The sequence below is a fragment of the Scyliorhinus canicula genome, chromosome 7 (assembly GCF_902713615.1).
Source record: "Scyliorhinus canicula chromosome 7, sScyCan1.1, whole genome shotgun sequence".
Lineage (NCBI taxonomy): Eukaryota > Metazoa > Chordata > Chondrichthyes > Carcharhiniformes > Scyliorhinidae > Scyliorhinus > Scyliorhinus canicula.
Window position 1 is genome coordinate 61,783,605 of NC_052152.1, and position 13,942 is coordinate 61,797,546.

At 45.5% G+C, this 13,942-nt stretch overlaps 1 protein-coding gene across 6 annotated transcripts in view; it reads right to left on the reverse strand.

Annotated features, from left to right (window-relative positions):
* Nucleotides 1-13,942, reverse strand: part of sytl5 (synaptotagmin-like 5) — a 280,747-nt gene that overhangs the window by 16,567 nt on the left and 250,238 nt on the right. For 5 of the 6 annotated variants that reach the window (XM_038802150.1, XM_038802146.1, XM_038802147.1 and 2 more), the window contains 3 exons: nt 7,301-7,366; nt 2,387-2,565; nt 2,067-2,169 (listed from right to left, as the gene is read on the reverse strand). In XM_038802150.1, coding sequence (XP_038658078.1) covers nt 2,067-2,169; nt 2,387-2,565; nt 7,301-7,366 — 348 coding nt within the window. The remainder of the gene's footprint in view (nt 1-2,066; nt 2,170-2,386; nt 2,566-7,300; nt 7,367-13,942) is intronic. The other variant, XM_038802151.1, reaches the window with a different exon arrangement.

A 13,942-nucleotide genomic window follows, 5' to 3' on the forward strand; every position in this document is an offset into this window, starting at 1 on the left:
ATCCAGATCATTAATATACAGTACAAACAGCAAGAGACCCAGCATCAATCCCTGCAGAACACTACTGGACACAGGGATTGCTTGAATTTAAAATTCTTGTTTGAGACTCATTTATGTTGTTTTCAAACTTAATATGGAATTCCATTGTATTTTCCTCGAGTGGATCTTTTTCGATGAGGCTACTTATTATTCCTGCTTCACTATCACAATAGTATGTCGAAAATAGCTTTGTCCTAGTTGGTTCCACAATGTATTCTTCTGTCTTGAAAACATTCTACAAACTCATTTTCCAGACTACAATTTGATTTGCCAGTCTAATTAAAGATTGTTACACTAGTATTACATACATTTGTTATGCGCCAGGGTTTACAGATCCCCAAAATGTATCATGGAGTTCACCTGACCCACAACTTTTAATAGATTGTGGTATGGGGAGCAGACGGCCCACTCTACAGGTGTGGTGCGGCAGAAATGGAAAAGTTTTTTTAAAGCAAAACAACGTTTATTCTATGAACTCAAGTTAACCTTTTTAAAACATACTGTGAACATCTTAGCAACCATTAATTCAAATACAACCCCCAAATAATACAACACTAAGTAATCCTTAATAACTTTCCAAACAACATCTAGAAGACAAAACAAACACCTTTTAACAGAAGCACATCAGGTTTACATTCACTACTGAAAACATTTATAATTCTGAATTCACCAAATGATCAAGAGATAGGGTGGGATTCTCTGGCCCCCGCTGGGTCGGAAAATCGCCGGGGGGGCGGCGTGAATGCTGCCCCTCACGGCTGCCGAATTCTCCGGTGCTGGGGATTTGGCTGGGTCGGGAATCGCGCCCTCCCCCGGCGATTCTCCAGCCCGCAATGGGCCGAGTGGCTGCCCGTTTTCGGCCTGTCCCACTGGCGTAAATTAGAGTAGGCGGGACCTGTCGGCGCGGGTGGTCTTCGGGGTCCTCGGGGGGGGGGGGGGCACGGGGTGATCTGGGCCCGGGAGGTGCCCCCAGGTGGCCTGGTCCATGATCGGGTCCTCCCGATCCGCGGGCGGGCCTGTGCCATGGAGGCACTCTATTCCTCCGTGTCGGCTGCTGTGGACCTCCGCGATGGCTGACGTGGAGATTAACCCCCCCCTGCGCATGCACTGGGATGACGCCAGCACATGCTGGCACTCCCGCGCATGCGCCAACTCGCGCCGGCCAGCGGAGGCCCTTCGGGGCAGCCCGACGCCAGAGTGGTTCACGCCAATCCTTGGCGCGGGGACAGCCTGCCCTGCCGGGTAGGGGAGAATTCCGCCCATAGTCTTTTCACGGCAGAGAGATCAACAGTACACCTGCTTTGTCTGGCTTCAGCTCCAATGCTAAAAACAACACTAAAACACAACCTGTAGCAAACAGCCTAAAATGAAAGTAAAAAGCTGACAGATAGCCCAGCTCCACCCACACTCTGACATCAATGATAAACACCCACTTCTTAAAGGCACATTTCTTAAACACCGTTTCTTAAAGGTACTCTCACATGACACAAGGTCCAATTATTTCTTGCTTAATGCTCTGACCACTGGTACAACTACTATTGTTGGAGCAATATTATACTCCCAGCTGCAGTTTATGACCTTTGTTATTCCTAATCCCCACCCATACTTATTCTATTGCCAGATCTCTTGATCTCCTTTCTTGTCCTTGTGCTATCCTTCATTATCTCGGCTACAGCTCCTCATTTTCCTTTCTGTTTTTTCACAATGTCGCGTACTCCGGAAATTATTTCCTCAACCTTGGTCATCTCGTAACCATTCCTCTACAATTATCCACCATAATAGGGGGCTAGATGACTGTTAAATAGATGTGATGTCAATTAATTTCCATACCAATGTATTTTATAATACACCTAGTAATTCATTAAGGGCAAATTCTGGTGTAGCCAGCCAGAGGTGTTTCAAATAAACAATAAAGAGGGACCAAATTTCTGCAGTGAATAGTATTGCATATTACATTGAACACTGAACAGCTTCTTAATGAAGTGGTTGACAATTTAACCATTCAGAAAAAGAGCACATTGACAAACCTTTAATGTTTCATTGTAAACTGGATTTGTTGTGTTGGATTTGAGCTTCGTCTTGCGTTTGCTTTGACTAGATTTGTCTGGGAGGAGGTAAGTCTTCACATAGCTGCAGGTGAAATAAAGCTGATCAGTTCTGATATACAACAACAATCATCCTTGAAACTGTGCAAATAAGCATTGTGAAGTTATCCTGCGACGCTTAATGTGTTAAAGTAGAGCAACCAGGATTTGCCACTGCTACAGGTGCCACTGCTCAGAGCATCGGCTGATTATCTCAGTCTAAAGGCCAATCAAGCTCTTCAAAAAGTGAAAATAATACTTACGGATCAGTTCTCTGTTTCCTCTCATCTGCAATCGCTAAATTGCGACATTCCTTCACAGTAATATTTAGTGCCCCACTTTTGTAGCTATAATTGATTGTAAGGAAAATTTCTCCGCTGATATTCAGATTGCCATAGTCTCCTGTTTCACTGTAGACACTCAACATACTATTTAAACTTGTCTACAAGAAGAAACAAATATACAGCGTAAATAGATCAAATATTGTATTGGGGGATTTACATTTATCATCCTTTCACCTAATGGTCATTCACACCAAAGATGAAATGAAATATCAGGTAAACCTTGGTACTATAATTGTTTACTCAATGACTGAGGTAGGCCATAGTACAACTCCAGTTTTAATCAGGCCTATTATCATCTGGATATTCTAAATTGCTAGAAATAACATTAATACATTATGTTATTGGGACAGCTACAATAAAGATTGCTTTTGCATGTATGGATGAAACAAATAATTTACTTGCATTTGCTTATCCTCAACAGTCAGTTGCACAACACCAGATCTAAATCTTTGGGGGCAGCATGATGGCGCAGTGGTTAGCACTGCTACCTCATGGCACCGAGGACCCGGGTTCGATCTTGGCCCGGGTCACTGTCCATTTGGAGTTTGCACATTCTCCCAATGTCTGCATGGGTCTCACCCCCACAACCAAAAATGATGTGAAGGGTGGGTGAATTGGCCACGCTAAATTGGCTCTTTATTGAAAAAAAAAGAATTGGGTACTCTAAATTTATTTTTAAAAACAGGAAACAGGAATCAATCCCAAGGTAGGTAATTTAGCTAGGGAGTCCTGCTCTTGTTTCAGTAATTGAAATACTGCTGTCCAAGGTCATCGCCAATCAGGTCAAGTCTGCTCTGGACTTGGTGACCCATCCTGGCCAGACCTGCGCTGTACTCGGCCGGAGGATCTTTGATAGCTTCGAGCTGCTTGGGGATACGATTGCCTATGCATGAGATAGGGGTGTAGACACCTGCCTCATCAGCCTAGTCAGGAGAAGGCTTTTGATTGAGTAACATATACATATATGATGGATGTGCTCTTCAAAATGGGTTTAGGAAAGTTACCTGCAGTGGGATCCAATTGGTCTACACAAACTTAGTGCAGTTTTAATCAATGGGCGGGAATCAGAAAGATTTCGAATTAAATCAGGAGTCCGGCAGGGCTGCCCTCTCTCTCCTGTCCTATTCATGTGTTCCTTAGAACCTAGTGCTGCAACACCTGCTAGGCTACAGCCAGAGTTCTTTTTTTATTCGCCTCGTTTTCCACTTCTTCATCAAATATACAGCCAACAGATAACCAACAATAATAAATACAATAGCAATCCCCCAACCTCCTCTTCAACAAACATTACCCCTATCTCCCAAATACAAATCAAGACCAAAAGAGAATCCACGGTCATCCCACACATGATAAACAGTATACTCAACCCCCCCTTCCCCCTCCACTAATGTTCGATGGCATCCAATTCTTGAAAGTGCAGGATAAACAATGTCCATGAATTGTAGAACCCTTCCGTCCTCCCCCTCAACTCAAACTTCACCTTCTCGAGCATCAGAAACTCCAGCAGGTTACCCCGCCAAGCCGAGGCACAGGACGGAGAAGCTGACCTCTACCCAAACAGGACCTGCCTTCCGCCAATCAGCAAGGCGCAGGCTAAAACATCTGCCCCAGCACCCGCCTGCAGCACGGGCTGGTCCGACAACCCGAAAATGGCTTTTACGGCCATTTTGCACCTGGTTCAAACCTCACATGCACCACCCCAGAGATTACCTTAAAAACCTCCCTCCAATAACCCTCCAGTTTCGAGTAGGACCAAAACATGTGAACATGGTTTGCGGTGCTCCTCCCACAGCGTTCATACACATCCTCCACTCCCTCAAAGAGTCGGCTCATCCTCACCCTCGTGAGGTGCGCCTTATATACCATCTTCAACTGTATCAGCCCCAAGCTCACCCACGAGGTTGAGGCGTTTACCCTCAGGAACACCTCACACCACAGACCATCCTCCATACCCTCCCCCAACTCTTCCTCCCACGTGGCTTTAATCCCCTCCAATTATACCTTGTCCTCCTCCAGAATCATCCCATAAATCGCCGCCACCATCCCCTTCTCCATTCCCCATGTCGTCAATACCTCTTCCAACAATGTGGAAGCTGGCACGATTGGGAAGCTCTGAACCTCTTTCCTGGCAAATTCCGGGATCTGCACATATCTAAATACCTCCTCCTGCCCCAGCCCATATTTCTCCCCCAACTCCTCCAGCCTCACAAAACGACCTCCCTTTAATACCCTAATTCCCCTCTCCTCCCAGCTCCGAAACATTCCACTCCACTTTCCTTGCTCAAACCTATGGGCCGGGATTCTCCGAGCCCGCGCCGGCTCCCACCGCGACAATGGTCTGACGCCGGGATATGATTCTTCCACGACCGGAGAATCGCCGCCAGCCGCACGCGCGCTACGTGCCGCTGGTTGGGGCCCGTTGAAAGAGGCCCCCGTGGCGATTCTCCGCGGCCGACCGGCCGAGTTCCCGCCGGCATGGTTCTAACATGGTCCCACCCGGTGGGAGCTCAGACCCGCGGCTGGGGTGGCAGTCCTGGTGGGGGACCAGGGGTATCAGACTCCGGGGGGGGCCTCCACGACGGCCAGGCTCGCGATCGGGCGCCACCGATCGGCAGGCGCGCGTGATCCGGGGTGGCCTACCTTCTTCCACCCCGGCCCGCTGTGTGGCTTCGCCATGTTGCAGGAAGCGGCCGCCATACGTATGCGCAGACCCGCGGCCAGCTGCTGTGCGCATGGTTCCCCCTAATCAGCATCTCTCGTGACCCCACCCAAGTGCTGCCTCAACTGCCTCCAAATCTTCCCAGAATACTTACCCGGGGCCATCGGGAACAGCACTGTTGCCAACGCCTCCAGTCCCGACCCCTTGCACAGATTCTCCTCCATTCTAACCCACTGGGACTCCCCCCCCCCCCCCCCCAACACCCCCTCCCCCTGACCCAATTCCTCACATTTTCAGCATTCACCCACCCCCCAGTAATAATGCAGTAGATTCGAGAGGCCAAACCCCACTGCCTGCCATCCTTTCTGCAGAAGTACCTTCCTGATCCTAGCCACCTTCCCCCCACCCACATGGACAAGGTAATCGACTTTTCCACCTCCTTAAAAAACGCCTTTGGAAAAAGGATTGGCAGGCACCGAATTATAAACAAAAATCATGGCAACAAATTAATTTTATTCGTCTGCCCCCGACCTGCCAGCGACAGAGGAAGAACATCCCACCTTGCCAAATCCGCCGTCACCCTCCCCACCAAGCTGGTACGATTGTACCTACGGAGCCTCCCCACAGTCCCATGCCACCTCCACCCCCAGACACAGCTAGAGTTCTGCATGTGGTTCTGACCTCTACATTATTGGAAAGATATAACTGAATTCGAGAGGATGCAGAGGAAATTTAGAAGGATGTTGCCAGGAATGGAGAATTTTAGCAATGAGGAAGGTTTGAATAAGTTGGGATTGTATTCTTTGCAACAGAGGGGGCTAAGAAGAGATTTAATTGAAGAGTATAAAATTATGAGGGAACTAGGTATAATGGATAGGAAGGACCTGACAATTTATTGGGTGGTGGGAGTCTCAAACTCTCTGCCAGGAAGGATGGCAGAGGTATAATCTCTTATCGCATTTAAAAAACATACTTGGGGATACTGTAACCTGCAAGACTGCAGGCGGAGAATTGGGTTTAAGCTGGATAGCTCTTTTTAGCTGGCACAGACACAGCGAGTCAAATGATTGCCTTCTTCGCCATTAATGTTCTATTTTTCATGGCGTTGAGTGTCTAGACCTGCAAAGTATTCCACAACCACTTGAATGTACTTCCATAATTATTCGTTAAGTATGTGGGCACTATCACTTTTGCTGAGATGGGAAGCCTACACTAGCACTCATCTAAACCCATTAGCAAAAATCATTCATTTGAGTAAGCGAACCATTGGACCCAAGCTCATATTTCCTCTTTAGAGCTTAATTTTCAACGCTTCAAATTTTGATTTCTGAATTATCTTTTGACTCTTAAAAGTTAGTAAAATGTGAGGGAGAGTTGAGGGAGATATTAGTTGTAGGATACAGATTTATGGCCTTTTCCTATCTCAAACGTGTACATTAATGTTAGTTCATAGGTTTAGTTGGTTGTTAAATCACCCACTCCATTCATAGTCAACTGGTCTAGGATAATGAAAAAGTTCAGCATCAGTCTTATTGTATCCTGGGCTTTTGAGTAATCAAATAATAGCATCTGGAATACAGATGTTTTGCTTCATAAAATCATTGACAGTTTCTACAGGACCTTATTCAATTCAAATATATTTTTATGTAATTGAAAACTGCTAAAAAGAGAAAACTACATGAGAAGAATGTTCAATTTATTTTTTAGGCAAAACAATGACATATTCCATTGATCTCTTTTCTCTTGGTTAGTCTTTTGCTATGTAGGTCGTCAAGGGGATTGACTGCTGACCACAGACATTTTTTTGGAAATAGGGCCGCTCATAACCTTATTGTGAAATAATGTAAATGCTTAAAACGACCAATGGAGCAATGAGCAATCTGTAAAGGTCTGCAGAACTGTACAGTAATTAACTACCAAAATGATAAACGGTATCAGAGTTATTTGACATTTCAGCAATCAGTTGAAGAGGAAATTGGATCTTAGAACCTGCAGAGTGCTTTTCTGTCTGTAAAGGCCTCATTTTATGTACCAGAATAGAGCAGCTTTTATCCTCAGAACACGTCTATTGGGAAAAAGATGCGTCAAAAACACAAATCACTGTGCTTAAAGATTGGTAAAGATAACAGCAAGAAAAAAAATGCCTTAATAAATCTGCAAGCAAAGCAACTCACGGTTTCTGCCTCATGATCAGGTATATTAAGGAATGTCCACTTCTTGTCAGAGCTTGATTGGCAATGCTTTACAGGACAGGGCAATGATTGAAGAAAAATACAAAGACATTGCAGATTGCTAGTGAGAATTGCAACAATTGAAGCACACCACTAAAAGCATTTGCACACCAGGAAGATTTCCAACATTAGCACATTTAAAAGAGTTATTTGAAACAAAAAGAATTCACACACAAATATCACAGGTAATTAGAACCTGCACATAAGATGAAGAATAAAGGTATGTTCTTTGTGTAAAGGAAATGATCTTTAAGGAAAGATTAGAAATTAAGCAGAGGTTAGTGTTTCATAAATGCAATAGCATCACTTACTTTCTGGTCACCAATTTACATGGGAATCTAAGGAATTAGTGAGAAGTACGCAAATCAGCCCTTCGAGCCTGCTCTGCCATTCAATCAGATCATGGCTGATCTCTTCCTGGTCTCAAATCCACCTCCTCACCTACTGCCCATATTCCTTTAACCAGTTTAAAAAAAAAAAAATCAAAAATATATCAACCTCTTTCTTAAAACAATTTAATGTCTCAGATTCCACCGCACTACGGGGCAGCAGGTTACACAAATTCACCACCCTACTATACCTGGCATATAATTTTACAGGGGAAGCACGGTAGCACAGTGGTTAGCACAATTGCTTCACAGCTCCAGGGTCCCAGGTTTGATTCCCGGGTTGGGTCACTGTCTGTGCGGAGTCTGCACGTTCTCCATGTGCCGCATGGGTTTCCTCCGGGTGCTCCGGTTTCCTCCCATAGTCCAAAGATGTGCAGGTTAGGTGGATTGGACATGCTAAATTGCCCTTAGTGTCCAAAAAAGGTTAGGTGGAGTTATGGGGTAGGGTGGAGGTGTGACTTTGGGCAGGGTCCTCTTTCCAAGGGCCGGTGCAGACTCGATGGGCAAAATAGCCTCCTTCTGCACTGTAACTTCTATGACCTTTACAAAAACATTTATCTTTCTTTCCTCCTTCATCATGGTTGTTAGCTGATACTATTATTCAGGTGAGAATAATGACAAACCTCTCCTAGCGGAAGACCCAGTGGGATTTTGTGCCAAAATGGATACACTTATTTTGAGTAGATAAATGAGTTACTTGGCATATCCATTTCTAATGTGAACTATTTGTTTTTTAAAAATACCTTGCAAAACAATTCATTTGAAAATGCAACAGTTTCCTCCAACAATATTTAAATTTACCACGTTACTTGTTTGATATAATGGTAGCATCTGAAAGAGGTTATAACATCTTGCTAAAATGTCAACCTCATTGCTGTGGGTCTGGAGTCACATGTAGGCCAGACCAATTAAGGACAGCAGATTTCCTTCCCCAAAGGACATTAGTGAACCAGATGGATTTTTATGACAACCGCTGACAGTTAAATGGTCAAATAAAATCATGGGCTAAATCTCACATGTTCTTCCACCTTGAAAAAAGTTCAGAAAAATAATCACTAACATTATCATAAGCTCCATGAAGCTGTCCTGTTAAATCATGAAGATTTTACCCTGTGCATGGTCAAAAGCACTTCCATCACAATACGTCCTTCAACTCTATTCTCACTGTCCCGGTAATATTAACCTACAGTGTAATTACTTATTTTTTAATAAATTTAGAATACCCAATTCCTTTTTTCCAATTAAGGGGCAATTTAGCGTGGCCAATCCACCTACGCTGCACATGTTTGTGTTGTGGGGGTGAAACCCACGCAAATACGGGGAGAATGTGCAATCGGAGCCGGAATCGGACCTGGGATCTTGGTGCCGTGAGGCAACAGGGCTAACCCACTGCGCCACCATGCTGCTTACAGTGTAATTCCAGTGTATTAAATTCAAGGAAGAATGAAACCTTTAGATGACAATCAATGGAGATGTAATTTCTTGTCACAAATATTTACTTTATTACAATGTTATTTCTCAGGATCTTTACTCCAGTTTTTCAGAAAACTGACCGATGTCGTCACAATTTATTCAGATAATCATCAGCAGTAGATTTGTGGTGTGGGTACTCTGTTTCTGAGTCTGCTTCTGCCAAAACAGCAGGTTAAGAAACTTTAGGTAATTATTTTGCTAATTCCTTGTATTACTTTTGAATATTATTATTAAATATATATATATATATGTGTGCGTGCTGTTTTTTAGATTTGTGTGCAGGGTCGGTACAACCACTGGGAAACCTAGACAGTTTTTCCTCGAGTGGGGGATACAGCAAATAAACAAATGAATTATTCATGAGACTACACAAGTAAACAAACAGGCTTCAGTTGTGGGAATGAAAGGTCCAGATCTACTGATATACATCCACATATACTCACACACATATAGATTTCCATGTATTCACATTGCAGTCTTTCCCAAAATTTCATACTATTTTCCTCATTCTGTTTGTGACATTTTTACAAATTTATACATCTACATGACTATTCCAGAATTGTGTAACCAGTAAATAATATCAAGTCATATCATTTAATCTAGCCCACTCTGTAACAATGATTATTGGTTGTGTAAATTGCACACACAATCATCTAGTAACTGTCATAGGATCACATAGTATTCCATTGTAGAACAATGAGAATGTACAAACAGTATCAGCATGTGCTCCTTTTCATGTCAAATAAATCTGTAATCATAGATGCAGATTTTTAAATCATATTATTGCGCAATATTCATTTTTGAAAGTTAATTGTGAGCAGGGTTAATTTCTTTCATGGTTTGTGGGTCTTGCTGGCAAGGGCATTTGTTGCCCATCCCTAATTGCCCTTGAACTGAGTGGCTTGCTAAGCCATTTCAGAGAGTAGTTAAGAGTCCACATTGCTGTGGGTCTGAAGTCACATGTAGGCCAGACCAGTCGGGGCGGGAGATTTCCTTCCCTAAAGGACATTAGTTAATCAGATGGGCTTTTACAATCAACAATAGTTTCACGGTCACCATTACAGAGATTAACTTTGGATTTCAATTCCGGAATAATTGAATTTGGATTTAATTTAAATTAATTGCATCCACATCCCCAGAGCATTAATCAGGCTCTCTGGCTTGCCAGTCCAGTGACATTACCACAACGCCACATTCACCCCTCTGGCAGCAGGGCAAAGGCTGAAGGTTCGACTAATACTCTTGGCCCTGGTTCAGTGCCATTTTCTCGGAAATAGTTTTAACTTAAAACAGCTCAGGAACCATAAACTTAGAAACCTTCCCATGATGCATGAGGCAAAAAAAACATGTGCTAATGTATTTTCTGTGGCTTGATTTTCCTGGAACAAGTTGCTCACCTGAAGCCAGAGACTTTGGTTTGAGGGGTGACACTCCACATCCAAATGGGGGGAATGCTGGGGCTTGTAAAATGTATTGCATGGCCTGCACGCCACCTACCCACCACCTTTGACCTGTCCCTCATTTTATGGGAGATGGTGGAAGCATTGGCTGGCCCGCCCAACTTTGAGTCTATTGAGACTCTCAGTGGTGAAGTCGCCATTAACTGGCCACTTTAAGTACCTCATCCTGGCCCCGCTGCTATATTACTCAAAGCAGGGGAAGGCCTCGCCAGGTATGTAGCCTGGCAGCTTTTACCGTGCAGGCTGGTGTTGGGCAAGGGGTTTGTGAAACCTCTCTGTTTTAGAAAAATCCACGACTGGGGATTACAAACCCATTTCAGGTGTCAAGTATCATGAATCCGAGAACCATCACAGCACAGTGAGTCAGATGCAGAGCAAATAAGCTTTTACGTATCAGTGCACCATTTTTCCCCATTAATTTAACAACTGTCCAAACACATTTTACTGTCTTTATAGCTAGCAGAGAGAAGATAATTTCACTTCATTGAACTAATTCTCGCCCAACCTTTTTGCCTGGTGGGCGGGGGGGGGGGGGGGGGGGGGGGGGGCCCAATGAGGAAATTTCAAAAGATTACATTTGACACAACATTAAACATATAAAAAGAAACAACTTGTTGAGCAAAATATATGTCCCAACAATAAATTGACAATTTATAAATTTTAATTTAAAGACAAGAAAATAGGCAAAATTGGCCCACAGAAACCAGATGAAAACATCCTATCACCCTCAACAATAAAAAGATCAGCAAACATGCCAGGAAGCAGAATTCAGAGGTTTCAAAGACACCAGAAACAACGGCAAAGGACAGGAGCGGCAAGCAAGTGAGTCAGTGGACCAATGAGGCGAGGAATTCCTGGCCACTCCCAAGAGAGGGAGACCAGGGACCTGAAAAACAAGCCCCCCCCCCCCTCCCCCACACATACACACACCGTCCAGAGGTGGATGTAAGATGTTCCTCACTAAGGAGATGATGGAGGATATAAAGACAGAAATCAAGGCGGTGGTCAAATTGGCAGGTGCGGAGATGCTGGCCACCATGCAGGTGGCCCTCGACGAAAGGGGAAAGAGATTAGAGGCTCAGCGGAGCACGATAAAGAGACTGGAGAAAGCCTCAATGGACCAGAGCGACCGAAGCATCACCCTGGAGGCCGGAATAAAAAGGTTGGTGACGACTCAGAGGAACCTGAAAGGAAGGTGGAGGACCAGAAAAACCGGTCGAGACGTCAGAACATCAGGCCTGCAAGAAGGACTACATGGCCCAGATGCAGGGGAACCTAATGGGGAGATGCTCCCCCAAGCCGCCAAAGTTTGACAGGGCCTTCGGTCGCTCCGGCCAAAATTCAATGTGGAGGAACAGCCGAGAGCGATTATTGCCAAGTTACACCAATACCAGGACGAGGTGAAATTACTTTACTGGGCCAGGCAAATAAAGGCCTGCAGCTGAAGGGGCACAGGATCAGAGTTTATCAAGACATTGGGGCAGACTTGGCAAAGCGCCCGGGCAGAATTTAACAGGGCAAAGGCAGCCCTGTACAAGAACACGATCAAGTTCGGGATGCTAGACCCAGCCAGGCTCTAGGTAATAGAGAACATTATTTTACTGCCAATGCAGATGCGGACGGGTTCGTCTAAAAAGATGGACTGAATAAGTAACACATGAGGCAGAGAAAACTAATGAACAATTTGCACAGGACTGTACCGCCTCCCTCTGAACTGGGGAACTAGTTCTCAGAAAAGAGAGGGTAAGTACAGCAGAGCGCAGGAGAGGGTGAGGAGTAGGCAGAGGGGAAACTGGCATAGCTGGTATAGGAGGGGGTCAGACCGACTCCAGGAGGGGGACAACCACGGGAAAGCAAGTGTCAGGAGGTATGAGTGAGGGGGGCTTGGCGCATCTCCCAAAGGTGAGAGAGCGCCTGGCGGGGAGGCGGGGGCGGATAGAGGAGGGGGCAACAGTGGGTGGGTGGGAATGGTTCCAGACTGCTTCAACAGGGAAAAGAGTTTTCACACATCCTTAAAAGTAGCAAAGCCGACATAGTCTTCCTCCAAGAGAAGCACCCGAGGGAGAAGGACTGCCCGCAGGTACAAAAGGGATGGGTGGGACAGATCTACCATTCATGTTATGGGATGGATCGGGGGGGGGGGGGGGGGGGGGGGGGGGGGGAGCCATACTATTAAGCAAGAGGATGGCATTTAACACGACAAAGATGGTTATGGACTCAACGGAACGGAACATCATGATCAGTGGTGTCCTGGATGGGGCACCGGTAGTCCTAGATAATGTGTACATGCCCAACTGGGACGACATGGAATTTGTAAAGAAGACTATGGCAGAAATCCCTCCTGGCCAACAAGATCTTCTGCCAGAAAACATCACAGGCCATAGACAAGTATACTAATAACAACTGGACGGGGGTCTCACCCTCCACATTCTGGGAGGCGCTGACGGTTGTGATCAGAGGAGAGATTATCACCTGCAAGATATGTAGGGACAGGGAGGAGAGGACGGCTTGGTAACAACTGATCGACTCCATTCCGGTGGAGATAGACAGAAGATATTCCAATGCCCCAACTGTAGAGCTTCTGGCAGAGATAAAAGCTACAAATGGACTTTAACCTGCTATCCACCAGGAAAACAGTGCACCAACTCCGCCAGTGCTGGGGTACCTTCAATGAACATGGAGAGGAGGCCAGCCGCCTGCTGCCTCACCAGAAAGCAGGCAGCCCCGAGGGAAATAGTGCACGTGAAGGATAGCAAATGTGGATTGGTAGCCGAACCAAAAAGGTCACCAAAACATTAGGGGCTGCTACCGGGGGCTGTACACCTTTGAGCCACCTGATGGGGACTCGGGATGAAACAGTTCCTTGATTGATTGGACATGCCAATCATTGGGGACGATAGGAGGAAGAGGAGGCTGGAAGCACAACTAGAACTGGGAGAGATCAGGGAGAGCATCAGCTCCATGCAGGCGGGGAAGGTGCCTGGACCCGATGGGCTCCTGGCAGACTTCTACTAAATTTGTGGTAGCAGTGGCCCCACACTTGCATGAGATGTTCGCAGACTCGCTAGCGAGGGGCACCTTACCTCCAATGAGAACATAAGCCACTATATCGCTGATACCCAAGAAAGACAAAGACCCAACAGAATGCGGATCCTACAAACCCATTTCGCTGCTTAATGTGGAAGCGAAAATACTCGCAAAAATCCTTCCCCCCCCCAGCGGAAAAGTCCATACCAACCAGCAGGCCAACAGGGCCAGCTACA